This window comes from Diplotaxodon limnothrissa, linkage group LG23, assembly GCF_057381915.1.
Source record: "Diplotaxodon limnothrissa isolate DT_005_m linkage group LG23, D_limnothrissa_male_GT1.1, whole genome shotgun sequence".
NCBI lineage: Eukaryota > Metazoa > Chordata > Actinopteri > Cichliformes > Cichlidae > Diplotaxodon > Diplotaxodon limnothrissa.
This window is the reverse complement of record NC_140617.1, coordinates 42,291,266-42,315,715: the sequence shown is the minus strand read 5'-3', so window position 1 is coordinate 42,315,715 and position 24,450 is coordinate 42,291,266. Positions and strand designations below refer to the sequence as shown.

At 41.8% G+C, this 24,450-nt stretch overlaps 1 protein-coding gene across 1 annotated transcript in view; it reads left to right on the top strand.

Moving 5' to 3' along the window:
* creb3l1 (cAMP responsive element binding protein 3-like 1) overlaps positions 1-21,890 on the top strand; it is a 39,516-nt gene extending 17,626 nt beyond the window's left edge. Inside the window, exons 3-13 of the mRNA XM_085348186.1 lie at positions 3,074-3,160; positions 12,204-12,358; positions 12,455-12,536; positions 13,092-13,288; positions 13,924-14,070; positions 14,292-14,350; positions 17,873-17,941; positions 19,788-19,890; positions 20,448-20,613; positions 21,597-21,765; positions 21,854-21,890. Of these exons, the coding sequence (XP_085204312.1) occupies positions 3,074-3,160; positions 12,204-12,358; positions 12,455-12,536; positions 13,092-13,288; positions 13,924-14,070; positions 14,292-14,350; positions 17,873-17,941; positions 19,788-19,890; positions 20,448-20,613; positions 21,597-21,765; positions 21,854-21,890 (1,271 nt within the window). The remainder of the gene's footprint in view (positions 1-3,073; positions 3,161-12,203; positions 12,359-12,454; positions 12,537-13,091; positions 13,289-13,923; positions 14,071-14,291; positions 14,351-17,872; positions 17,942-19,787; positions 19,891-20,447; positions 20,614-21,596; positions 21,766-21,853) is intronic.
* The last annotated feature ends 2,560 nt before the right edge of the window (positions 21,891-24,450 follow it).

Sequence of the window (24,450 nt, the reverse complement as noted above, 5' to 3'; positions counted from 1 at the left end):
CTGATAAATCCACAGACTGAGTCTGTGTATTCATCAATGTCTCTGGCGGCCACGTGAAACATTTCCCAGTCCGCGTGATCAAAACAGTCCCGCAGCGCAGACTCCGATTGGTCCGTCCAACAGTGCACCGCCCTCCGGGTTGGAGCTTCCTGTTTCAGCTTCTGCCTGTAGGCGGGCAGGAGCAGGATGGAGCAGTGATCTGATTGGCCGAATGGGGCGCGGGGGAGGGCTTTGTACGCATCCCGGAAAGAGGTGTAACAGTGGTCGAGTAGCCGGTTTCCACGTGTGTTGAAAAGGATGTGTTGATGGAGTTTTGGTGAGACTTTCTTTAGGTTTCCCTTATTAAAGTCTCCGGCTGTGATAAACGCTGCCTCTGGGTGTGCGGTTTCCTCGCTGCTGATCGCGCTGTACAGTTCCCTGAGTGCACGGTCAGTGTCGGCTTGTCATTTGCTGTGTGTTTCCATTCTTTGTACTCTTCTTTGGCGCAGTAATAACAGATGTCTGGAGCCGCGACTCAAGAGAGCACCGCAGTTCTTTTTTTGTTGGTCTTTGTTCATTGAGGGCAGCCCAGAACTGTACATTTACCTCTTTTTCACCAATGAAGCACCAATCCTGGTGCCTACTCTAGAACCAGTTTCATGCATTTTCACCAAATGACTGGCGCCAGGGCCAGAATTGCTGGGCACAAGTTAGAAAGTTGGAACCAGTCACATCTGTGGTTATGGGAAAAGCCACTGTAAGAAGTTCACCGTTCAAACCTGTCTAAAGGTCAGAACTAGCTCAACTGTGGCAACCATATCATTGCTTTAGCCAACCTTTGGGGAGAAAAGTCCCCAGTCTCATTACTTGGGTTGAATCAAAAGCCTTCTCTGACATCAGCGCTGGCTCCTTCTGTGCCCAAGAGTTCAAATTTCATGATATGAGAGCCAGCTTTTGTTGCCAAAGTCTGACTTCCAGAACTCCTGCCTGCGGAACGGAACAGATTAAACTCACTTGTTACTGGATCTTGTTTATCAGCTCAAAGTTATTGCAAAATAGGCGCTCACAGCCTGTGGAAGCTGTCATCAGCTCATCACTTGAGACAAATGAGTGTCACTGTTAGTCGTTGCCATAGTCACAAAGTCATTAGAATGATTAGAAGAAAGGACAAAAAGCAGGATGTTATGTTATTATCATGTCTCAAGAACGCCTGAGTCACTTTTACATTAAAGTCTTAACAGCACTCTCACTATGTATGGACATATGTATATGTACTACATGTGGATATGTACATAGCATCATGAATGTATACATTTATCCAGAAAATAGTACTTTTAGTACTCTGGAAAAGTTTATTCTAATGAGTTTGGTAGTCACTATTTGGCATGACCACCTTTATTCTGAACTCTTTTAGTCAGCTTTCCTTTAATTTCTTTAAGTAGTCTTCAGGAATAGTTCTCAAGGCTTGTTGAAGGACATTCAAACCTCTTCTTTGAACGTTGGCTGCCTTTTCCCTCTGTCCTCTGTCAAGATGTTCCCACACAGTTTCAGTAATGTTGAGGCCTGAGCTCTGGGGAGGTCAATCCATGACTGGTACTGTATGCTTTTACTGCATTGATAGTGTGTTTTGCATCATTGTCATACTGAACAATGAAGCTGTTCCTGATTAGTTGCTTTTCAGATGGTATTGCATTGTGAATCACAATCTGATGGTGCATTTCTGTGGTCATAATTGCATCAGTTTCGGCAGGAACTCCAGCACCACTGGTTGAAATTCAGCCCCAAACCATGATAGGGCCTCCACCGTGTTTTACAGATGACTGTAGACACTCACTGTTGTACCTCTCTCATAACCTCTTCCACATATCCTGACAATGATTCTAACCACATTTGAATTCATCACTCCATCAGACCTGTTGCCACTGATTTTCAGTCCAGTTCTTGTGTAATTTGGCATATGTCAGCCTTTTCTCCTCATTTCTCTTTCTTAAGAATGACTTCCTTGTTATCCTTCCACTGAGACAATTTGTAATGAGCCTTCGCTGAACAATAGCTGATCACCTAAAAGTTCAGTATCATCTCTCAGGTCCTGTGTCAGGTCTTTGCTGGATTTTTCCTGTTTCCTACGGACATGAGTTGCAGATACTGTTCATCCAAAGTGATTTTTTTTAGGTCTGCTTCTTCTTCTTTTGTTCTCAATTATTTCCTCAAGATTTTAAGGATACACTCAACTTCATGTTGAGATATGGCAAATTTTCAGCTAATACCTCTTTGGGAATCAGCTTGTTGGTGCAACAATACTTTTTTAATCCTGTGTTATTGTTGACATTCTTCATAGATTTAACTATGAAGAAATGGGAACAAATGATGTGTTTTTGTGACAGTCTCCTAGCAACAAAGTGCCTAAAGATACAATTTAAAATGGGTTCTTTGCTACATTTTTTTTTATTTGTAGGATCAACACTGGTTCATCCTTTGAGTTGTTACATGGCTTAATAAACAAAACATTCCTGTGACAATAGTCATGACTGGACTGATAATAGGTCAAAAGGGAGCCAAAGGGAAATTGTTGAAAGACCTTGGAGAACTATCGCTCCTTGGAAGCAAACTATAAAGAAATGATAGGTAGCTCGAGACTTATGCACAGCACTGGGAGTAATTGTGAGAGTCTTAAATCTTGGACATCATGAAGTTCCCAGCAGATTTTTCTGTCTAATTAAAGAAAATCATGAATATTGAGGGGCAGCATTCATGAGGAACCCGTGCTCTCATGATCATCATCGATTAAGGCCTTAATGACAAGATATGTCTTAATAGCTATCACTGATGCAGCCAAGAGACCGGAAGAGCACTGCAGTGACACCGCTCATTCATGAGGTGTCGGGCACTGAACTGGCTTTGTGGCTTCCTTCTGTAATCGTGCTGTCATGTTATAACTCTGTATTTACATGACAGAGAGTGTGACTGAAATCTTTTTAAAAATTGGAACTGAAAACAATTGACTCAGAAGATGAGAAAGCTCTCAAATATGCACACACAGAGCTTGCACTGCTACATTTTCCATCCTTGTGAGACGGCCTTGTTAATCTCACAGATATTCAAGCAGAGCACAGCTACTCCTTGAGTGAAGACTCAGCCCCCCAGAGCCCAGCCCTGTCAGTCAAAATGGACCAAGACTCTGGTAAGTTTGATCTTTTCATTATTTCTTAGCCTTGGCTTCTTTTTAAACCGCTCAGAGCCAAGCAAAGCTCTCCTGCTGATGTTTAGTCTGGCTCTTTATCACGCTGGCTGTCCCCTGGTTATCTGGTTGGCTCAGGTTTCTGCCTGATATAACACATAGCAGGCAGCCTGACCCTCTCTGCTGCCTGTCAACTGTCGTGCACTTCGATTGGCTCAATCCTGTCATATATAATCAATGGCTTAACGATCCACTTGCACTTTGTGTGCAAGTTGAGGAGAAATGTTGCATATTCTGAGTCCTGCTTTCTTCACCTTCCTCTGTCTATTCCTGACTCATCTTCCTCATTATCCCTACCCTCCCTGTCTGCGTCTCTACCTGTCTCGCTCTCGCGCCGTCTGTCTGGGTGCTGTCTGTTCTCCGTTTGTCCCGGGGATCCTGCTGTATGAACCCAGTATGAGCAGCTTTCCTCCAGCTAAGCCCTGCCCACCTAACACACACAGACACACACACACACACACAGACACACGCACACACACACAGACGCACACAACACTATGACAAGCGTATGGTTTTAAATCTGCAGCTTTAGCCGGAGCCAGCGGAAACTCTCTCTCTCTCTCTTCTGTCAGGTTATCTCTCTCGTTCTCTCTCCTTTTCTCTGTCTCTCTGATGCCTGTTTATCTTCTTTTGCTTCTCTGTCTCCTGTAATCCAATAAAATCCACTTCATTCGTATAAATATCAAATTATCTGCACTGCCAAAATGCCACAATTTCTTGAAAAAAAAAAGCACAATCCTTGATGGACAGATAATACTTTGCTCCTGAGAGAGAAAGAGAGAGGGACAAAGGATGAAGTCATATCAGGCTGAATAAATCAGTTTACAGTGACAGTCACTCCGGTCGGTCCAAACTTCAAACAAAATATGAATATCTGCACAGTGATTCAAACCCAAACAGGAAAATGGAAAAGAAATACAGCATTAAATATTTGATATTGCACAATTAAAAAAATTGCTTAGTTGTGATTTCATGGTACTTTGTGGATATTCTTTTCTTTATTTCTTCACTGTGCAGTTGGAGCACTATCAGTTCACATATGGTGCACACACACACACATTGACAAACCCACGTTGTATGCATTTGTTATTGGACATGTGCATGCATGCATTTTACAACCCGCATCTGCTGCATGGTGCCTTAATATTTCACTCTAGAGGCAGCGTTCGAAAGTTTTAAAGGGAAATGGTACAATATCGCTTAACCAACTGTGCCCTAACATGCCTTTTCCGCTTGTACACTGGCACAAAAATAAGACGCTGCAAGACTATGTTAATGTTGCTTTGCTTTTCTTTTAGGACGACAACATCTTGTCTTCTTCTCTGCTTTTGCATGAATGTTAAAAAGTTCTCCAAAGCGTCTCTGGCAAGCAAATGGCAAACCCAGCAATGTGTTATAAATAATCATAAAACGGATTTAGTCCCTGTTTTCCAGCATTTCCTTTTAACCTTAACGTGGTTATACTGGAGAGGATGACCAAAAGGGGTTTTACTGTGTGCAGCGGCGGTGAAAGAAAACTGTCTTGCATGCAGCTGGTTGTACATGTTGTCTCAGCGGTTTAAGAAGCTTTTAAGAAGTTTTTTTTTAGCATTAGCTACTATATTAGGCTCTGTTTTATGCACAGTGCTGTGCCTGTTGAATAAAGAGCTGCATGTCAGATTAGGCCACTTGTTGAATGCTCAATTTTCACTTCTAGATTTGACACTTTTCACAATGACAGATAAGTTGTGGCACTCCTGGACTATTAGCTGTCATATTGGCATGTAGCAGTGTTTTGACAAGACTGCTGCATTTGAGAAGTTCTGCGGTGTCGCTGCATGAATGACTTTTCAGGGTTGGACTTCTGCGCACAGTTCCATTGCTGTGTGTTATTGCTTATGCAGTTTGGAGAAGGGGACTTTGATAATAATAATAAAAAAAATGCACATGTGGTCACAGCACATGTCTTGTGAGATTCCAGGCCATTTAGCGTGCATGCTAAAATGTTTCTGAGACGGCAAGTCTTGGTCATAAATCCTAGTATCTCAGTTCCCAGAATCAAACTCTAATCCTTGCAGCCTTGCCAAAGATGCGCACATCCTTGCAGGCCTTTCCAGCTTCAAACGAGAGCACGGCAGTAGAGCAGCTGCTTGTTTGTCACGATGAGTCAGGTTAATTAAGCACCAAGAGGTGTTAGACGTTTTTGACCTTTCAGAAAGCACGTCAGTTCTGAATGAAGGGATTTGTGGATCTTAGTGTGCTTTGTTGGACAAGAAGGTCCTGTCCAATTAGAATTACAATGATGGGTAAAACAGTGGATGCAAGGATCATGTAGCACTCACAGACAAGATCAGACTTATTTGACACCCACTGCTGGGCTGTTTATACGAGAAGCGTCCTGATAAACACCCAGAAAAAGTTGCCCCTATTGCCCCAGCAAGTATCACCCATGTTGCATTGCTTGAATTGCACAGTGGTTGATAAAAGTGAGATCAGATATTAGCCTGATGAACTGCATCCAGGCCACTTTTGTCTTAAAGTACCCATCACATACAGTGAACACAGCACACAATAGATGGAAGGTCATTACGGTTTATATGGAAATCAAGAAATCAGTTAGTGCTTACTTAGCCTCAGTCTACAACAGCAACGTATCACTGTAACAATAAAAGATTATGATGTCCTCCTATTTGGGCGGTTCCCAACAAATCAAGTCAGTTCAATCCTATTTTATTTATATAGCACCAAATTGCAACAGCAGTCACCTCAAACTCATTTTACATCACGGCCCACTTTGATTTTAGGTGAGGCACACTGGGGAAACTGCCCTCTCTATTAGTGTAAAGAAGTTTAACTTCAATTTAATCTCCCAGTTATCTCAATGTAAGAAACAGAAGTGCGATTTCACCAGCACATTTTTAGTTTTTGTGATAAAGAAATGTTGCTGTAGTAAACAAAAGAAATCTGTCAGCACGACTGTTTGGGCTTAAACTGTAAGAAATAAATGTGTAAAATTACAGCCAAAGTTTTGGCAGCTGACTGCCCAGACTGTTAATTCACAAAAATGTCCTGTTTTATTTATTTATTTATTGCACTGTGAACACAGTGTAAAAATTCAAAATTTATGTAGCCCACGGTGAAAAAAAATCATTTTTTCTGTCATTTAATTGTTTATCTGAATGGCTGTGGTGGACAGAGAGGCAGAGATTAATAATAACTAATGATTAACTTATAAACACAGAGAGAGTTAAAAGAGGTGAGTGAAGAAGAACCACTCAATGCATCATGGGAAGTCTCCAGCAGCTTAGGGCTATTGGAACATCAATAAGGGAGGATTCAGGGTCACCTGATCCAGCCCTAACTACAAGCTTTGTCAAAAAGGAAAGTTTTAAGCCTAATCTTAAAAGTAGAGACGGTGTCTGTCTCCTGAATCTAAACTGGGAGTTGGTTCCATAGAAGAGGGGCCTGAAAGTTGAAGGCTCTGCTGCTTAAAATCAGTAGTGATCAAATGTGGTTTGGTGGTTTCTGGAGGTCTTCAAGGGTCACTTGGCTGCCTTGCTTTGTTGTTACTGCAGGACTCACACTGCTTCCAGCAGAACACAACAGCGTACAGATTGTCTGTGGTCATTTTAAACTTTCTTTCTTCCTCTCAGCGTGTGGTCTTTGTTGTTGTTGTTGTGCCTCTTATTCGGTTAAAGAGAAGCTGCGTGTTTTACTGCAGCTCCTTTTTGCGCTGATCCATTGAATGTTTTAATGCTACTGCTGCCCCGCTGAGATCAAACACAGCAACCACCTCGCCTCCATTAACCCCCCGTGGTGACTGCCAGGAGCCATTTGGTCATTAACGCCGGATTTCTTACCTGAGCTTACAGCAATTTACCCACACAGGAAGACCTTTAAAGCTTTCTTTCTTTTTTTTAATTAACAACATTCAACGAAATTCCAAAACGTGGAGAGTGAAACAATTGGTTTTACTTGTCCTAAACCTTACTTTTACATTTAGACAAGTGTGTCACTGTGATGTCAGTGGAAATATCACAGTGGCCTCTCCGTGTTCAGGACCATTTTCTTATGCATTGGCTAACAGCTAAGAGCTTCTGGTATTCATTAAAAAAAACAGTGTTAGAGGACTTAACGAGGGCAGGAGGCTTAATGAGACTCAGGCGAGCAACAGGACTGGCCTCATTAAGGAGAGGACTCTTTCTGATAGGCAGGATGTGTGGCATAGGTAAATGTCGGATCCACCCCCAAAACTGGATTCCTGTCTTCCTCCTGATGCCTTTTGTGCGCTCATTGATTTCCTAAAACATTTCAGGCTCACGTTGCTAATCAGCAACATTAGCGGCGAATGATATTTTTCACAGGTAGCTGAGCCGTAATGAGTGTGAGATCATGCAGGAGTCGGGGCAGCATGGAAAAAAATACTGAAGTGGGACTAATGAGCTGTTTGGGGTGGGGTCCTCGCACTGCCAGTGGAGGTTTTTATCCAGCTACATTATCATTATCATCACTTCTATGGCAGTTACGCTTGCTAAAGGGACGTCTATTACAGTGATGCCGTGGCGTGGAAAAATGCGATTAACTGATTAGGCATTTGCTTTTTGCTTCACTGCAGTCAGATAAAAACCAAAAAATGTTAGGATTTCCTGCTTTTAACTGTTTTTTTTCTGACTTTTGAGGAGTTGGGGGCCTGTTGATGGGACAAAACAAGATATTTTGAGATGTCACCTCAACCTTCAGGAAGTAATAACAGGGATGTTTTTCATCAATTCGCAGACCTAAGGACCTTTTTTGTGTAGAATAATTGAATAAATTAGGAATAAAAGCGCAGCGATTGTTAGCTGCAGCCTTGGACTTAAGCTCTTCCAGCTCAAGGGGGAAGTGCTGCGGTTGGACTTATTAAGCCCAATTTTCTACGCTCATGTACTACCTACTGATGTACAAACTCAGATAATGCACAGTCCATTGATGGCAATAATTCGTCCCTCTATTGCCTGCATCGCTTTGAACATTCAGTCAAGTATAGGCTAAAAGGCAGATTTTTATAGGGTTGAGAGACCCTTGTGATTTCAGAAGCAAATGGCTATCCATGTTTGTGCCCACTGTGATTGAACTATTGGGTTCAAATAATCAGCAGCAAGTAGATTTAGATATATTGTAGCTCATAATGCTTCTTATCATTGTTTTTCACTGCCCTGAGGTGTTTATTCCTCACATGGCTGCTGACTTTGGGCGTTACCCACACGCCCAAAGTCAGCAGCCATGTGATTTATTCTCTCTCTGCTGTAGTGATGGACAGGATACAGACACAAAAGCACGCAAGCAGCTGTCTGATTGGGAATACACCTCCGTCCCCCCTCTTTGCTCTCACCAATCACGCACACACTCACGGCTTGTAAACTTCAGTCCGTTTTTTACCAGCACAATGTTGCTAGGAAACCAGGATGTGATTAACGTGACGTTCACACACACAGACGCACGCACGAAAAAGCAAAAGCCCTCTTTCAATGCACCAGGGGAGCCTTTAGGATGCGTGTTTGATGCGACAAACATCAAAGTCACTGGCGTGGCGTTCGTGTGTCAGTGCTGACATAATGAAACATCCTCACTCCTCCCTGTCTGCCCGCAGTTAACTCTTTAAAAGTTGTGTCGTGGTTTCGCTTTTAACGTTGTAGGAAGAAAACTTTTAATGCGTGACTTTTGCCTAATTATGCCCCGTGGAGCAGCTCACCTTTAAAGGGCCTTAATTCAAAGCATGTGCAGCTGACCCTTTAATTCTGGTTAGACATACTCGTATGTCCCAGGGTTATAAGCGCTGTTCAAATAAACAGGACAGTTGTATTGAAAATTTCCATTTGAAAGCTCGCGGAGCCTTTTAGACTTTAACTTTTAGACCTTCACTCACTCTTAGGAGTAGATTCAGAAATAGGTACATTAGAGGGACAGTTCAGGTTTAAGCAGTTTGGAGACAAAGTTAAAGAGGCACAAGATGGTGCGGGCAGGTGCAGAGGTGAAGATAAAGGAAGAAGCCACAACTAGGACCTGTCTTCTAAGGCTAAGAAATACTTCCTAAGCACTGATCAGCCTCCTGAGAACTAGGGAGGCCAGGAGGTTGCTGTCACCAATGCATCCATTCTGAGACATTAGGTGAAATAAAAGGCGACAAAACTTATCTTTCTTTCTTTCTTTCTTTCTTTCTTTCTTTCTTTCTTTCTTTCTTTCTTTCTTTCTTTCTTTCTTTCTTTCTTTCTTTCTCTCCTTCATAAGCTGAGGTGTGGCATTTGGCATGTGTAGTTGGCATTCTTCCAGTGACTGTGTGGGTTCTCTCCAGGTACTCGGCTTCCTCCCACAGTTCAAAGACATGCACTTAGTGGGGTTAGGTTAACTGGTGATTCTAAATTGCCCATAGGTGTTAATGTGAGTGCGAATGGTTGTTTGTCTCTCTGTGTTAGCATCAGATCGGCCATCTGTCGGGCGTGTACCTCGCCTCTCACCCTGTGTTAGCTGCCAACTTGCCATACAATTGTGAATGAGAGAAACAGAAGACAGTGGATTGATTGAGTGGCTCCATTTTTTTTTTTTCAATCTAAACATTCAATTGACGATTGGATTTCTCTTTCATCAACCACAGTGTCACATGACTTATAAATTATTGCACACCACTTTCAAGGACAGTTTCTTTTAACCAGTGCCTCAACTTGGCTTGACTCGGGTTTTGTTTGGTTTTCCGTTATATTTAAGTACCACCTCAATGTTTTCCATTTAAACGTTTGCCCACACACACACACACACACACACACACACACACACACACACACACACACACACACACACACTTCTGAGATGAATCTGGCACAATTGCCTCTAATGCAGAGTAAACTGAACTCCATGTGCAAAATTGGTGGAACGCTACTTTAAAGCCACCTATTTGGAAAGGTCAGAGTTGAGTTGCAAGAAATAGACCACCGAGTAATGTATCTATGGATTAGATGACGCTGTTGATTGCAGCATCTGGATTCTGACTCGCAAACAGGAATCTTGTTAGTTGGATAGAGCAGCTTGGAAAATCTGGAACCAACCAAATCTGTAACCAAACAAAACAGCTGTTTGAGGTTTTGTTCTGTGCAGTTATCCAGCTAACTTGGTCATTTTGTTTTGTGAGACAGGCTTCAGGAGACACGACACTTTCTTGTGGATTTTCCTCCGACCCTCTTTCAGGGACAAAATATCTCCAGAGGGCTACTGTGCTGTGTGGGAGTTAGCAGAACTTGTGCTTAGAAAAGGCTTTAAAAATAAAAGTCAACGTCTATTTTAGATCGTCTTGCTTCAGGTACCGGTAAGAATGTGAAATCTGGTCCCGGGGGTGCAAACGTGAGGAACAGGTCGATGAGGTTACAGCTGTTTATCTATTTATCCTTTCCACTCGTCGTTCTTCTCTTCCCAGGATCCTTCTGACTCAGCACCCCTCATGAGTCATGGCAGTATCTAACAAAGCTTCCAGTGAATTTTTTCTTGTCGTCTGAAGACAGTCTTGTCAAGCCCCTTTTCTTAAGATCACTCAAAATCTTCAATGTTTAGTTAAAACAGTCTCAGAGGTTTGAATGCTGCTTTCATGCCACTGTTTAAGAAGTTTTAGACAAAAGAAACAGTCCAGCAAAGATATGAGGCTTGTCAGAGTGGAAAGAAAGAAGTTCCTCATTAGCTGTCATCAGTCACTAACAAGCAGCACGATGTTAGTCAGGCCTTGTCAGCTTTGTCTTGCCTCAGGTCGTTTCAGGAGGTTGGATGCACTGGCATCTCTGCAGACACACTAAAACTTCCTAAAAATACTTTCTGGATTTCAAAGCAGACTAAACAACGATTTACCTGTGCTCCTCTAGAAATATACCCACATCGTGTTTAGGTGAACCCTCCTTTGAAATTGCACTCTCGCCTCATTGCCGGGTCACTCAATTATGCATATTTTCAGTGTTTAAAGGCGGCGACTGTTTCTCTTCCCAGGAAGCATAATGAGGGCGAGTTGCTGGTTCAGCCCATCTTTTATTTCAGGGTATATACACCAGCTGGAGGGAAATTATGCACCGCAGTTGCCAGAACGACATTGTCCAGCCTTGTCAGGAAGAGCTCAGATATTTTGAGCTCCTTCAAAGTGTGATTTGGAAGCTGTCAATTACTTCCCGTTGGAAGACCTACAGCAAAGCCTCCCTGAAGAGAAATAAGGTCAACTTTGCTCAAGTTTCTCAGTTAACTAGAACCTTCCTTTCTAAAGAATAGGAACACTTTTCTTGAATTCTTGAGACTTTTTGTTGTTGCTGGTGGTTTTTCATTATTGCCACTGGTATTTCATTTGATAGTTGAAAGAAGGAGTTAGCGATTGAACCTTAAGTTGGGATTGTCTGTTCCAATACACAATAACACTGTGGCCTTTAATTGTGAATGCAAAAGTCAGGGCCATATAGTCGGGGTACAATCGTGGTTGTATGTATATGGTTGTATTGGAGTCATGGGGGTTAGGGTTAGGGTTTGCCAGGGTTTGTGTAGATGGGACGGTGTTCCCATGTTGCACTGCTATGACATCAAAACAATGTGAGGTATTTCTGCAGTTTTTTGCTCTGCTTTAGCTTTTTCTTTGTGTTTTTGTTGTTCTCACACATCAAACCATTTGGTTCAGATTAAATACTTCAGTATAAGAAAGCTGAGGATGACTTTAGGGGAGCATGATCGTGTGGTGGTTAGCATCGTTCTTTCACAGGAAGACGGCCTTTCTGTGTGAAATATTCTCTCCAGGTACTCTGGCTTCCTCCCACAGTCCAAAGAGATGCCTTGGGTTTAGGTTAGTTGGTGATTCAGTATTGGCCGTAGGTGTTAATGGTTGCCTGTCACTATGTGTTCGCCTGCGACAGATTGGCAGTCTGTCCCGGGTGTATTCTACCTCTCACCATGTGATAAATGGGATAGACTCCAGCCCCTTGTGACCCTGCCTGTGTCTGTGGTGTCTTTTCTGTAGAGTTTGAGTGGAGCTTCAGCCAGGACCTGTCAGCTATCTTGGTGAAGCAGGAGGAGCCTGATGTTGGCCAAAGGTTAGATCCTCAGCCTTTGGAAGCCCCGCCTCTCATATTAAGCCCTGCCCCTCCACACAGAGGCTCACCATGGAAACACACGGTTAGCATCCATCTGTCCTTTGCCTCAGTGATGAAACATTTAAAAAAATAAAATGAGTGGTGTTTTTGATGTCAGGTACGTTTGTTGTTTCTACAGGAGTGCAGTCAAGAGGATATGAAGCTCATTGCTATAAAAGATGAACCCAGAGAGATTGGACAGTACCTCAGCCTGCCCAGCGGTAACAGACACACTCACAGTGCTATAGTGGTTTGTCTGACTCAGATTATTTTAATGTTAGAAGTGGCTTCCTAGTGTAGTGGTTAAGACATTTACCTAACATCCCTGGTTTGAAACCAGAAGGAGACACAAATCCCTGGGAGGGCTGAGTCAGGAAGGTCATCTGGTCTAAAAAATCTGTGCCAAATCAAATATGTGGATCCACCCATTGTGGTGACCCCTTGTGAAGGAAGTGAGCAGCTGAATGAGTTAGTTAGTGCACATTTTCACCTAAAGTATTACAAAATAAATTACCTCAAACATCTGTTGGAACAAAAGCCTTCACTTTAAATATGATGAGGGCTTAACCACCCCAGCGTTAGAGGCACTACTACCTTGCAGACCATAATCAGGGCAAAAATACTCGCCGAGCTGTCTCTGCATATGCCACAATAATCACAGCAGTATAATATTTGGGGTCTGGGAGAATGGACTTACATTAGCTATGAATATCTTCAGTGGTCATTTGTTTAAAGTAGAAGCACTGATTCCTTTCACGTGCTGCGCTCCTTTTTAGATGATGCTCTCCAGCTGCCGCCCACCCCTCCCAGCAGTAACCACGGCGACAGTGATGGCTCACTGCCCCCCTCCTCCCCACACCTCCCTCTGCCGCCGTCTTCCCCTCAACCACAACAGAGGCCAGGAGGTCGCGCCTCGTCCTCATCCTCATCTTCTTCGGCCATCTCCTCTTCGCCCCTCCTCACCGCGCCGCATGTGAGTTAAAGAGCCCCTACCCTCTGTGCCCTCTGTTGTTTTTTTCCCTCTCCGTGCCCGTTCTGCAGCGCATGTGGGGGATTTAATGTGTCAGTGGTTTGGTGTTTGCTATAAGAAATGTTCAAATGACTGTGTCCTTATATAGCGCTGTGAGTTTCATAGGCTGCCCTTCTGTTGTGAAAGCAGACACTGTAGAGTTGGGATTTTTGATCTGTAAATCAGCTTAATTTGGGGTTAAATACATCCCATAATTTGCTGAAAGAACAGAAAGTCAGAAAATCCGTCCGTCTGGACGTTGTTTGTCTGATTCAGCAGCTTTTCTTAGAATAAATGAATCTTCAGTGGCCTTCTGAGGCCATCGTGACCCAATCTTGTTTACTCACAATTGTTCAGTGTCAGCAACATTTTTCTTTTTTCTTTTTTTCATTTTTATTAATGAAACACGTGAACAGCTAAACCATCGCACAAACTCCAACAGTGTTGTTCTCGGGTGTAATGCAATGTAAGAGAGATGTGAGATTTTGGTGTGCTCGCTGTCAACATGCAAATTAAAAGCAGACCGACATAAATAAGAGACTGAATTATGAGAGCTTATTAGCATTATGCGCTGATGAAGTGCTTGTTTCACTGTGCAGAAACTGCAGGGTTCGGGACCCCTCATGCTGACAGAAGAAGAGAAGAGGACCCTGGTTGCGGAGGGTTACCCGGTACCTAACAAACTTCCTCTCACGAAGAGTGAAGAGAAGGCACTGAAGAGAGTCAGACGAAAGATCAAAAATAAGGTAAGCAGGCACTGCACCTTTTTGTCTTCTGTTAGTGTGCACGGCTGAACTGAACATTTAATTAACCAAAAAAACAAAAACGTGAGCTATTCCCAGAATCTTGGACTGCCTTGTGTTACTATTTCAAACAGAAATAGTAACACATTTACCAAAAATTTTGCTCCAATTAGAAATGTGGTTTTGTGGTGGAGCAATGATTGGTTTTGTGCCCGTTTCTCCAGATCTCAGCTCAGGAGAGTCGGAGGAAGAAGAAAGAGTATGTGGAATGTCTGGAGAAAAAGTAAGGCTGGAAAAAATGTTATCTTTCCGCTCCATGCACATTTCTTTTGGTTTACATTCGTAACTGTCGTCTGTGCTTTCCAAAGCCTTTAAAAAATAATAAGAATTGTAGTTTCCTTAAAATTATATTAAGAGCATTGTTGTCATTGTTTAGAAGACTTTCACACCTTAAACTGCTGACTCGACTCAACTGCTGACTGCTGTTGTCATGCCAGCCCAGCAGCTGTGCATGACTCTCCTAGACTGGCTTAGCATGATTCACAGTTCAAAACAAGAGCACTCAGAGAGTGCAGCTTCCTTCGAAGGGCAAGGGCTTTACTAAAACTTTTATTTTTACGAAGTTTTTATTACAAAATGACGTCAGCCTGTTAAGGCGTCACTGTGAAATCACAGGGCGTCGTATTGAACTGCTCTCTCCATCCTCTTTAATATAATGTATTCTTATTTGACCTTGAGCCCTAACAATGAAGGTCAAACACTTAGCTAACCTACAGTAGGTACTCATATTCCCCAAGGCCTCGTTTATTGTTGTGAAGTTTGAAGACGATCCATAAGAAGCTGTGGCTAATACAAAGTTTTTAATGAGATTCACATGGTGTGACCTTGACCCGATTTTTACCACAATTAAATCAGCTCAAGCTGTTTTTGGTATCCACCATCACACAAAATTTGAAAATGATAACGTGAAAACTGTGCACGCTAGACTTCTAACAAACAGACAGGCAGACAAACAAATGGATACGATTACCTTCTACCTCCCTTTGGGGGAAGAATAATCCTTAGTAATGTTAAGCCAGCCCTTGGTGCAGCACCTCAATTCACTCTTTGAGTAAAACAAGACCTTTTACTTCTCTTTCCCCTTCTCTTTCTAATCATTGGCTTCCCCTTGTAAACAGAAGGTTTTAACGCCAGATGCACCAGGCTTCTGTGGCCATGGCTAGAGCTGTATGTGATCCCCTCTCTATGACATCGCAGAGAGCCGAGAAAAGAAAAAGCCATGTGAAACCAAAAGTTTTATTATTTGAAATGTTAGAATCGTGTAAATTACAGAAAATTAGCACAAGCACAATAGGCTCCCTTTGAACGGTTAGTTAGAGCAACATCTAACCAGAATCTTCCACGTCTTTCACCTTACAATGTATTTGAGAGTGTTAAAGAGCTTTGTAGGGTTTTATTCCCAAGATGACTCTCACCACATGTCTCTTTATGCAAAATCTTGTCTTTGGTCATTGCATGCATGACTGGCAAAGAAAAAAACCCCAGAAAAATTCAGGGGCCCAAAGAGAAAACACTGAAGTGAGCTTGGTAGTTGCAGTTTAGTCAAGAGCCAGATTTCTTTTTTTTCGCATTTAGAGGTTTCCCTAACTGCTTTGGAGCTGAGCGCAGTAACAGACGCAAGAGCTCTGCCAGTGAATGGGAGGCAAATGCAGGTCCTTGTGAGGTCAGAGATATATAGATATAGATATAGAGATAGATAGATAGATAGATAGATAGATAGATAGATCTCTCTCTCTATCTATCTATCTATCTATCTATCTATCTATCTATCTATCTATCTATCTATATATATATATATATATATATATATATCTTTGTGTCTGATAGAGAATTTAAAAAAAGCAAAACGCACAAAGCATTTCTTCAGCACTCGTCTCCTCCACTGTGATTCACTGAAGAACAGCAAAACTTAACAGAGACTGCTTTTCTCTCCTCTCTACTTTCCATTATTCCAGCCATTCCTTGCTATGGCAGGACTCCAATAACCTGCTTAACACATGGGCCAGATTCACTGACTTTCCTGACAGTGGCAGTGAAATAGAGTTGAAAATATGGGTTTTCTTTTACACAGCTTCCACTGCGACAAATACAAGTGCCAACAAAGATTTGTACAGGTATACAAAATGCCCCATTAATCCCATTAGAGCGAGGGGAGAGAGGTGTGTCAGAGTGCAGCCTCTTTTAACTGAATCAAAGCAACCAAAGCAGCAGAGACATAAGAGGACGTGCATAAAAACAGAAATCCATCTCCTTCTATTTTTTTTTTTTCGGACATGAGGAGGGGATTATTGGACGAACCTTTAAAAAAGAAAACAGCGGGATGCTTTCCTCAAAGGAGTGTGCATGAATGAGTTATATTCCAAGCAACACACAGCGGGACATCGGGAGGATTAAAGGAAGCGAGAGATTAGCGAGACGTTACCCTGATAATGGAGATCAGTAGGATTAGTAGAAGACAGACAGAGGAGGAAAACGGGGTAGGGAGAAACTCTTGCAAGTGAGGCATTTTTCTTAAACTTTGTAACAGATTTGTGTTCTCAAAGATGCTAGTTTGACACTGTGCAAAGTAAAAAAAAAATGGTGTTGACATTACTGGGACCCACGGAGTGGTTAAAGTACATCTGAGCCGAGCAAAGGATTCTTTTCTTGTGAAATGATGAGCTGGTTAAATGAATTTGAGAGGCTTTGTCAGTTACGATAAACTTATTGACCTCATAGTTCTGAATTAGGACCTTCATGTTTTGCATCATGTAGTTTTTTCAAAGATCCAGCTGTTAGCGCAGTAACTTAGAAAAGCTGGTATGAATCAGCAATCGGCTGTTCACCTCCTTTTAAGTCAGGTTAGCTGATTAGGCTAGGTTAAATCATGTCGTAGCTACAGACTGTACCTAAAAGATGACTGCCCATTGCTTTAATTGGGGCATATTTGGATCCAAGGATGGAGAGCCAAATTTATCAGATTACCAAGAGTTCAGTCACTAAAATGAGCAATGAAGGGAAGCTCAGGAGCTCAACAGCCATGGCTAGTAGGGGAACTGCAGCTTTTGGCACTTGTGCATTGCCTTCATTTGTCAGCTATGAAGTTTGTCACTTGATGATCCACAGTCACTCTTCCTACTACAACCTTCAACCACCTACAGAGGCCAAGCTGAGATGGTCTGGATAAACAGAGGCAGGATAGTGGCTATATTGCTCAAAGTATATTGAAGATAGAGATGCCAGGCAGGAGGAAAAGAGGAAACCCACATAGAAGATTCATGGTTGCATCTTCCATTGTCCTCCAGTGGAGCTAGTTTCACTCATTGTGCATGTACTGTTTAAAAGGTTGCAGAAACCTTCAGTCAGCTGAGACTGAAGACGTCACTAGGATGAGTGACAAAACATTTCTCCCAGTGAACACACTATGTCCAGGTGAACACAATTAACCTTTTAGGATCCATGGATGTAGTGTAGAAGGACATGCAGGGGGTTGGTGTGTCGGGATAGGGTTAAATGGAAGCAGCTGACCTGAAAGGGAGCAGTCTAGAGAAGAAAAAGAAGTTTTTCACTTGGCAGAAGATTTGAGTTTTTGTGCCTCCTCAACAATAACAGATAATTACCGGTCAAAATGTTGTGGATTAGTGGTCAAAATGTACCGTTCATGATACTCCAGCCTTTGGGGATAACGCTGTTTTTCATTAGAGCAACATATGCAGGGATAAGACAATAAAAACAATGTGTGTATCTCTGACTGTGTGTGTATCAGGGTGGAGAATTACACGTCAGAAAACAGCGACCTGTGGAGAAAAGTAGAACACCTGGAGACAGCCAACAGGTGAGGTTTTCACTCACATGCACGCACACGTGTGCCAGCATACTTTACTTTATCTTCCAGCTTTGAACAGACTGAAGCTGTTTTATGCTGGCTCCACACACCAGTAATACAAACCCACCATTCATGTAATGATGTTTGGATTGCGATCACTGAGAGCAGCAAGTGTGCAAAGAATGCAGCCTGGTAAACTGAGAGCCGGACGAGCTGCAGAAGGCCTTACGAAGATGGTTCTCATTTTTCACCCAGAGAGAATGAAGATGCAAAACTACAAACAGGACTGTAGCTTATACACAAGCGTATGCACACACACACACACACTCACACACGCTCTGTGGGTAAAACCTTTACGGGATTTTAATATCTATGCAGCGTGAGAGAATTAAAGGGGTCTGAAGTGAAATTTATCTGTGCTCTATAAGCAAAGCGTAGACTCACCGAGGTGCCGCTGTCTCCTCTGTTATTATAACAATATGAAACCAATCTGCTATTATCCTGGAGTGGGTGGTTAGAAGGGTGGGTGGGTGTGGAGGGTTGGATGGCTGAGGAGGAGGGGGTAGGAGAGTCTGTCTGACTGTGGCACACTCAGCCTGTCATTAAAGTGGCGAGTTAACAGCAGCTTTCATCATGGAAGGCAGCCCCCTCCCTTCCAGCCACACACACACACACACATGCACACCGATGAATATGTTAAACCACTGCAGGGAGGAACAATGAATTGGCGCAAACTGGGAAACGTGAGTCAACACGCAGCCCCGTTCACTCTCATAAGAGTAAATGTGAGTTTAAAAAAAGGCTTTAAACAAACGCACTAAATTTAAGCTCCCAGTTCCTAAAAGTGTCCCAGATGCAGTTATTAGTGGTCATTTTGTTCCCCTGTGCTGTTTTCTTTCCGTCTAGTCGGATCCACGCAGGACTTGGTTAGGACTACCGGTTTGTTAGTTGTGTAACTCACACTCGGGGTTGGATTTGGATTAGCGTCTGCATATCCACATCAGACAAACGTTTAGGATATGTTTCGTTTAGCTTAGCTTCCAGCACTGAATTTTAATTACCTGACAATCGTTTCCATTGTCCTTGTTGCTTTTTTCACACACGTTTACTCGCTCACTGCCGTGTATTTTAAGCTGCAATAACTTGAGGTTTTACATCAAAGACTCGTGCGAGTGATGCAGGTCAGCATCATTCCTACACGAGTTTACTACAGCTGACAGGTCGCGTTTCCCTGCTCTATTCTGGGGCCTGTCATTGATTTCAGCATGGAAATTTGAAACTATAAAAGCAGCAACAGATGACTAAGCGTCTGACTTTTTAAACGTTTAACTGACTTTCTGGTTTGCATTGCGCGCGTGTGTGTTTGTGTGTCAGAAACTTGATCTCTGTCTCCACTTAGTGGTCAGAGTGTGTCCTCACAGCCACAGACAGCTCATACCATCAGAGCCCTGCTCCCCAGATCCCACTAATATGCTGTTTTCTAGTGGTTTTATTCATGCACTCTATTCAGCTTAGCTTTGCTCTCTGCTTGTTTTGTTGGACACGGAAAACAAAAGTAAATCAGGTGGTTAGAGTTCTCTTTGATGTAGAATAAACCCGATAATGAGAGCCGTGCATCTTTCGGCTGAAACAAACTGTACGTCTGAGTTTGTGTGTGTGAGACCTTTGTTGTGGGTTGGGTGGAGATCGAAGCCATGCATGCACATTGTGGGTGCAGCCATATACATATTATAGAGATTGAAATTCCCAAACGCTCTGAGGCCACAACCTGTGAGAGTCAAAGTCTTCTCTGTACACTAAATAATGACTACTGCCCTTCTTGTTCTTTAATCCCTGCCTCTGTTCCTGTCTCCAGGTCTCTCCTACAGCAGCTCCAGAAGCTTCAGTCGCTGATTTCAGGGAAGGTCATCCCCCGTTCGTGTAAAATGGCCTCAACTCAGACAGGAACATGCCTCATGGTAAATACTACTGCCGCTGTTGCTGTTCACACACATTTATGTTAATATTTTTGTTGTAATTGAGGTGATTTTATTTGCTTTTGGACAGCATTTGGATTTATTATAACTGTATAAATATTACAATTAATATGTCTCTATGATGTTAGCCTACCTGCCTCCCATTTGAAGTTTAGAAGATGCATTCTCGTTTGGCTAAATCATCTTAAAGCGGTCAATGATAATGATTGGCTCCTATCACTATATGTATGCTAAGCACAACTGTAGTGGTCATATTACTCATATCAAGCAAACTCATATTGATGATCACATGCATCTCCTCTTTTCCATCAGTCTCTGTTGAATGGATCCATTTTTCCTCCTTTTTCCTTTTGCCGTCTAAGAAGTTTAAAAAAATGTTTTTTGGTTCTTTTTTCTTTTCTTAATTTGGAATATGCACTGAAATTCAGAATTCAATAAGTTTGAAGTGTCTGCATGAGCCCAATACATCACGAGCATCACAGTCTGAGCGCTCTGGTGATTATTATTAACACGAGTGTTATGTTCCCCTCTATCCGCAGATGATGGCCCTGTGTTTTGTCTTGGTGTTGGGCTCCTTCTCTCCCTGCATTTCTCCCCTCTCCCTGGTCAGTCACACCTCCTCTTTGCCCTCCTCCCCCGCTTCTTCTCAGTCCTCCCCCTCTTCTCATTCTTCTCCATCGGCGGACCTCTACACCACCAGTCAGGGTAGGTCTAGAAATATGTTCGGTATTTAGCATCTTAGTGTTTATGGCAGATTTGTCATCATCAAAAGGTGTCTATCCTTTGCTGAAGTTTCCTTTTGTAGCTCCAGTCTAATGCATTCAATGCATTTACAGTTATTAGACAGAGCAAAGAGCGGCATCACATTTTAGAAATATAATTTTCTCCATCTTCTCATATATACTGTTACAATTTTCTTCAAAACGAAAGCCCATTTGGAAAGTGGATACAGGTTTTGATTTTCCTTCCGAGCTGTTTTGCACTTCCCTATAAATTCACTTCCTTTAACAACTCACTCCTGGGAAAGCCCTACTGAAACCAGAAGTTAGGCTGTCATCAAATTAAGTGCAACTTCCTTCTGCCAGCAACCATCCTCTGAGTGGTGAGGTTTAATAAGCTCTAACCCCCTAAAATTGACCAGATTCCTCTGCAACTGTCCAGGGAGAGAAAGGCACAGTTATATGTTCCCCATACAAATAATTAAAAGTGGAAAACACATAAGTTAATAATTAAAAACAAAACTGGAGTCACAAGAATTCTGTATCTGGACTGTTTTCAATTCAGTGTTAAGAGTTGTGGTCATATTAGATTTTCTCCTCTGCTCCCTGTTTCACCACACGTGTGTAAGCCCCTCCCACCAAACACAGAACCGAGCAGTCAACCAATAGGAATCAGCTTTTAGCAAAAAATATGAGAAAAGCTCATCCAGTTGACTTTAAACTCAGCATAGAATTTCCTTTGTTTCACAGTTGTTGGAAAGTTTATATATGATCATTTCTGATGGGTCAGGGTCTTATAGTCAGGCCCTGACCCTTACTATGAGAAAGAACTAAAAAATGTAACTGGGATGTTGTTCGAAATGGGAGATATTTTGAAATATGTACAAAAAGCTTTTGGTTTCACATAATTAAAAGCAACGATGGCTCACAAGGGATGTCCAGTGAACGGTGCATGTTTCTGTGTCGTAGTCCGCTCCCGCAGCCTGCTCTTCTACAACGAAGAGGCTCCACTGGAGGAGAGTTTAGCGACATCAGAAGGAGAGAGGCTACAGTCAGAAGGCCACTCCCACAACCAGATCAGCCGATACACAGCTGACGGCCACAGCAACCAGACAAGCGGGTCCAAGATAGAGCAGAGGTACAAACAAACTCCACTGTATGCTGCAATATTTACACGCCACTTGTCAAACATTAACCAGCCGTCTCTGCCTTTCTCCTCTCCTCAGAGAAAGAAAACCAGATGGAGACTCTGAGTTTTTCTGACACAGCTCAGCCTCTCCTCATCTAACTTCTCAGCCCTGAATCCCTCCAAAGGACCCCAATGCTCCAGGTTGCTGAAATCAACATCCAGCTGGACCAAAAAACGTTTTCTGTTAGTTTGTTAGAAAATCCATTATCATCATCTCCTCTAGTGAGCTTAGATTACGGCTCCCATCCTGCACCTCTGTTACCATGCCTTTATCTACAGCGTCACTTCTCTGCTTTGACAGACTCTGTTGTACTTGAACATTCTCGATTTTAAACAGACCTTCGTGCTGGAATCTCCATTGTTATGCACAAAAAAGAATCTTGCATCATTTTAAATACTCAACGAATCTTTTTTTATATGTAGTTATTAAAAAATAGTTTATAACTCACAAAACATTAAAAACACAGTCGCCTTACTAAACTTTAAAGAACCTGCAGTCAGAGCTTATAGATTTGATTGGCTTAAACAGGCCATGAGCACAAAATAGCCACAGCTGCCAAAATGAAAGGCATATATGAGTCACTTATGCTGTGATCACGCGTAAAGACCTTTTGTGTTACTTTGTTAGACAGCCCTAAAGATGACCATCTAAAACAGTTGTTTCCCGTTTCCAGAAATATATTTAATTCCTCCCCAAAACAAATGAAGTGTAGCGTTCCTGTTCAGAGCAAAGCAACGCGGTCTTTTTGCAAGAGCAAACAGAAAGAATTATGGGAATGTGGCTGAAAGAAATGTAAAAAAAAAAGGCAGTGTGCATTTAAAAACAGTGAAAACGTGACGTCCACTGTGGGATTCTAGTTTTTATCATGTAGTTCTTGTACTTTTATTCCAAGATGCTCCTGATGTGCCACATTAGGTTGGTGAACAAAGCACGAAGGGCTGCATCTGCTTAATATGTCATCAATGTGTATTTTTTCCGCAGTATGAGCCTCTGTTGTGTTTTTAGGTCATCTCTCCTCTGCTCTCTGTTTCCCCGTATACGTGAAAGCCCTTCCTGTACACACAGAGTGGAGCAGAGCAGTTGACCTAATAGGAACATTTGTAACAGGAAACACTTTTAAGCCAAGTGTGAAATAGATAACAGCATGTGTAAGCACCAACACCAACTAGGCATCAACATATGCTTTTGGAAGCCGTGCCATTCTGAAAGTGCCTTCCACTTCGCTCAGTTGAATATGACCAACTTGGCCTTACACCTAAAGTCCCACATGGAAACACAGGCCTGAAAATGTTCCTCGAACTAAACGATTTGTTTATTCTGTTGCAGAAAATGGATGAATCATCTTTTTTTAAATCTGGGTGAAACCTTTTTATTTCACATTCCTTTACACATTTGAGATCACAACAGTCGCAACTTGTTTGACAAAGATCTCTCTTACAGATCCAAAAAAAGTTTCGCTTAGCGCAATCAACACAGGGTGTGGATCTTTTATCTGGCTTTAAGAAAAAAATTATTTCCATTACGCTTCAGCTTTTTTACATCTGCATCTGACATTTGAATAATTGAATAATTTTTTCCAGCTCTGACCAAAATTCTGCTCTGTTTCTTTTGGGAGAGAGATCATATTTTCATACCGAGGGATCATAAAGAGGTTGGGGAAACATGACAAAAGTATTTTTATGAAATTATAAAATGTATATGTAATATATTTGCAGCATTAAAAAAAGAGCATATTTAATTTATGCATCAAAAAAAAGTTACTTTATCTTATTGTCTCCATTTTTTTTTAAAAATAACGTTTAAAAAAAGCATAAAAATACAACTTATAATATATTCTGAGCATCAAAAAAAGAGCATATTTATTTTATGCACAAAAAAAAGGAAACAAGGAAATAGTGCTACGTTGTGTTTTGGCATTTAGGATGATGTAACGTTTTACATGCTGATTCATCAGGTGTAAAGCTTTGACATGATCTGTTTCTGTCTTTTAACTGTAATACAGTGTTTATGTTCCACTGCTGTCGCATGAAAATCTCTGAGGGTTCCTCGCAGTAATTTGACCAAAAATAATCTCCAGAATATAAGAAAACAAAATATTTGGGAAAAAAGTTTAATTTCTATATATATTTTTTGGTAATTAAATGTAAAAAGTAAACTTTGAATAAACTACACAAAAAGTATAGCAATCCTGATATAAAAATGTGGTCATGCGACAGCAGTGTATGTTGTATTTATTCCTGTTTGTAGAAAGTTTGTATATATTGATGAAGCCATTTAAATGACTAATACATTCCAGGCAGTAAAACACCACTAGTTTTGTTAATTACATAACTTGATTGAAAACTGACCAAAAAAAAACAAACACTTTTTGACAAGGTTCAAGAAACAGTGGGAAAAAAACACCCTTAATGACCGGTATTCCTTCAAAATAAAAGCCTTATTCATTATTTAAATCCTTTAAGAACGTTCTGCCACTTCAAAATCAATTTTAAGCGCCAAAAATTTAGCTACCACAGATTTTCTGCTTTTCTTACTCACGTCGTCTGTATCTGTTTCACGTTGTGACTGTTCCGTCATGCCGCACATGCTCCAAAAAAAAGAAAAAAAGAAGAAAATCATGTGACTGCAGCCTG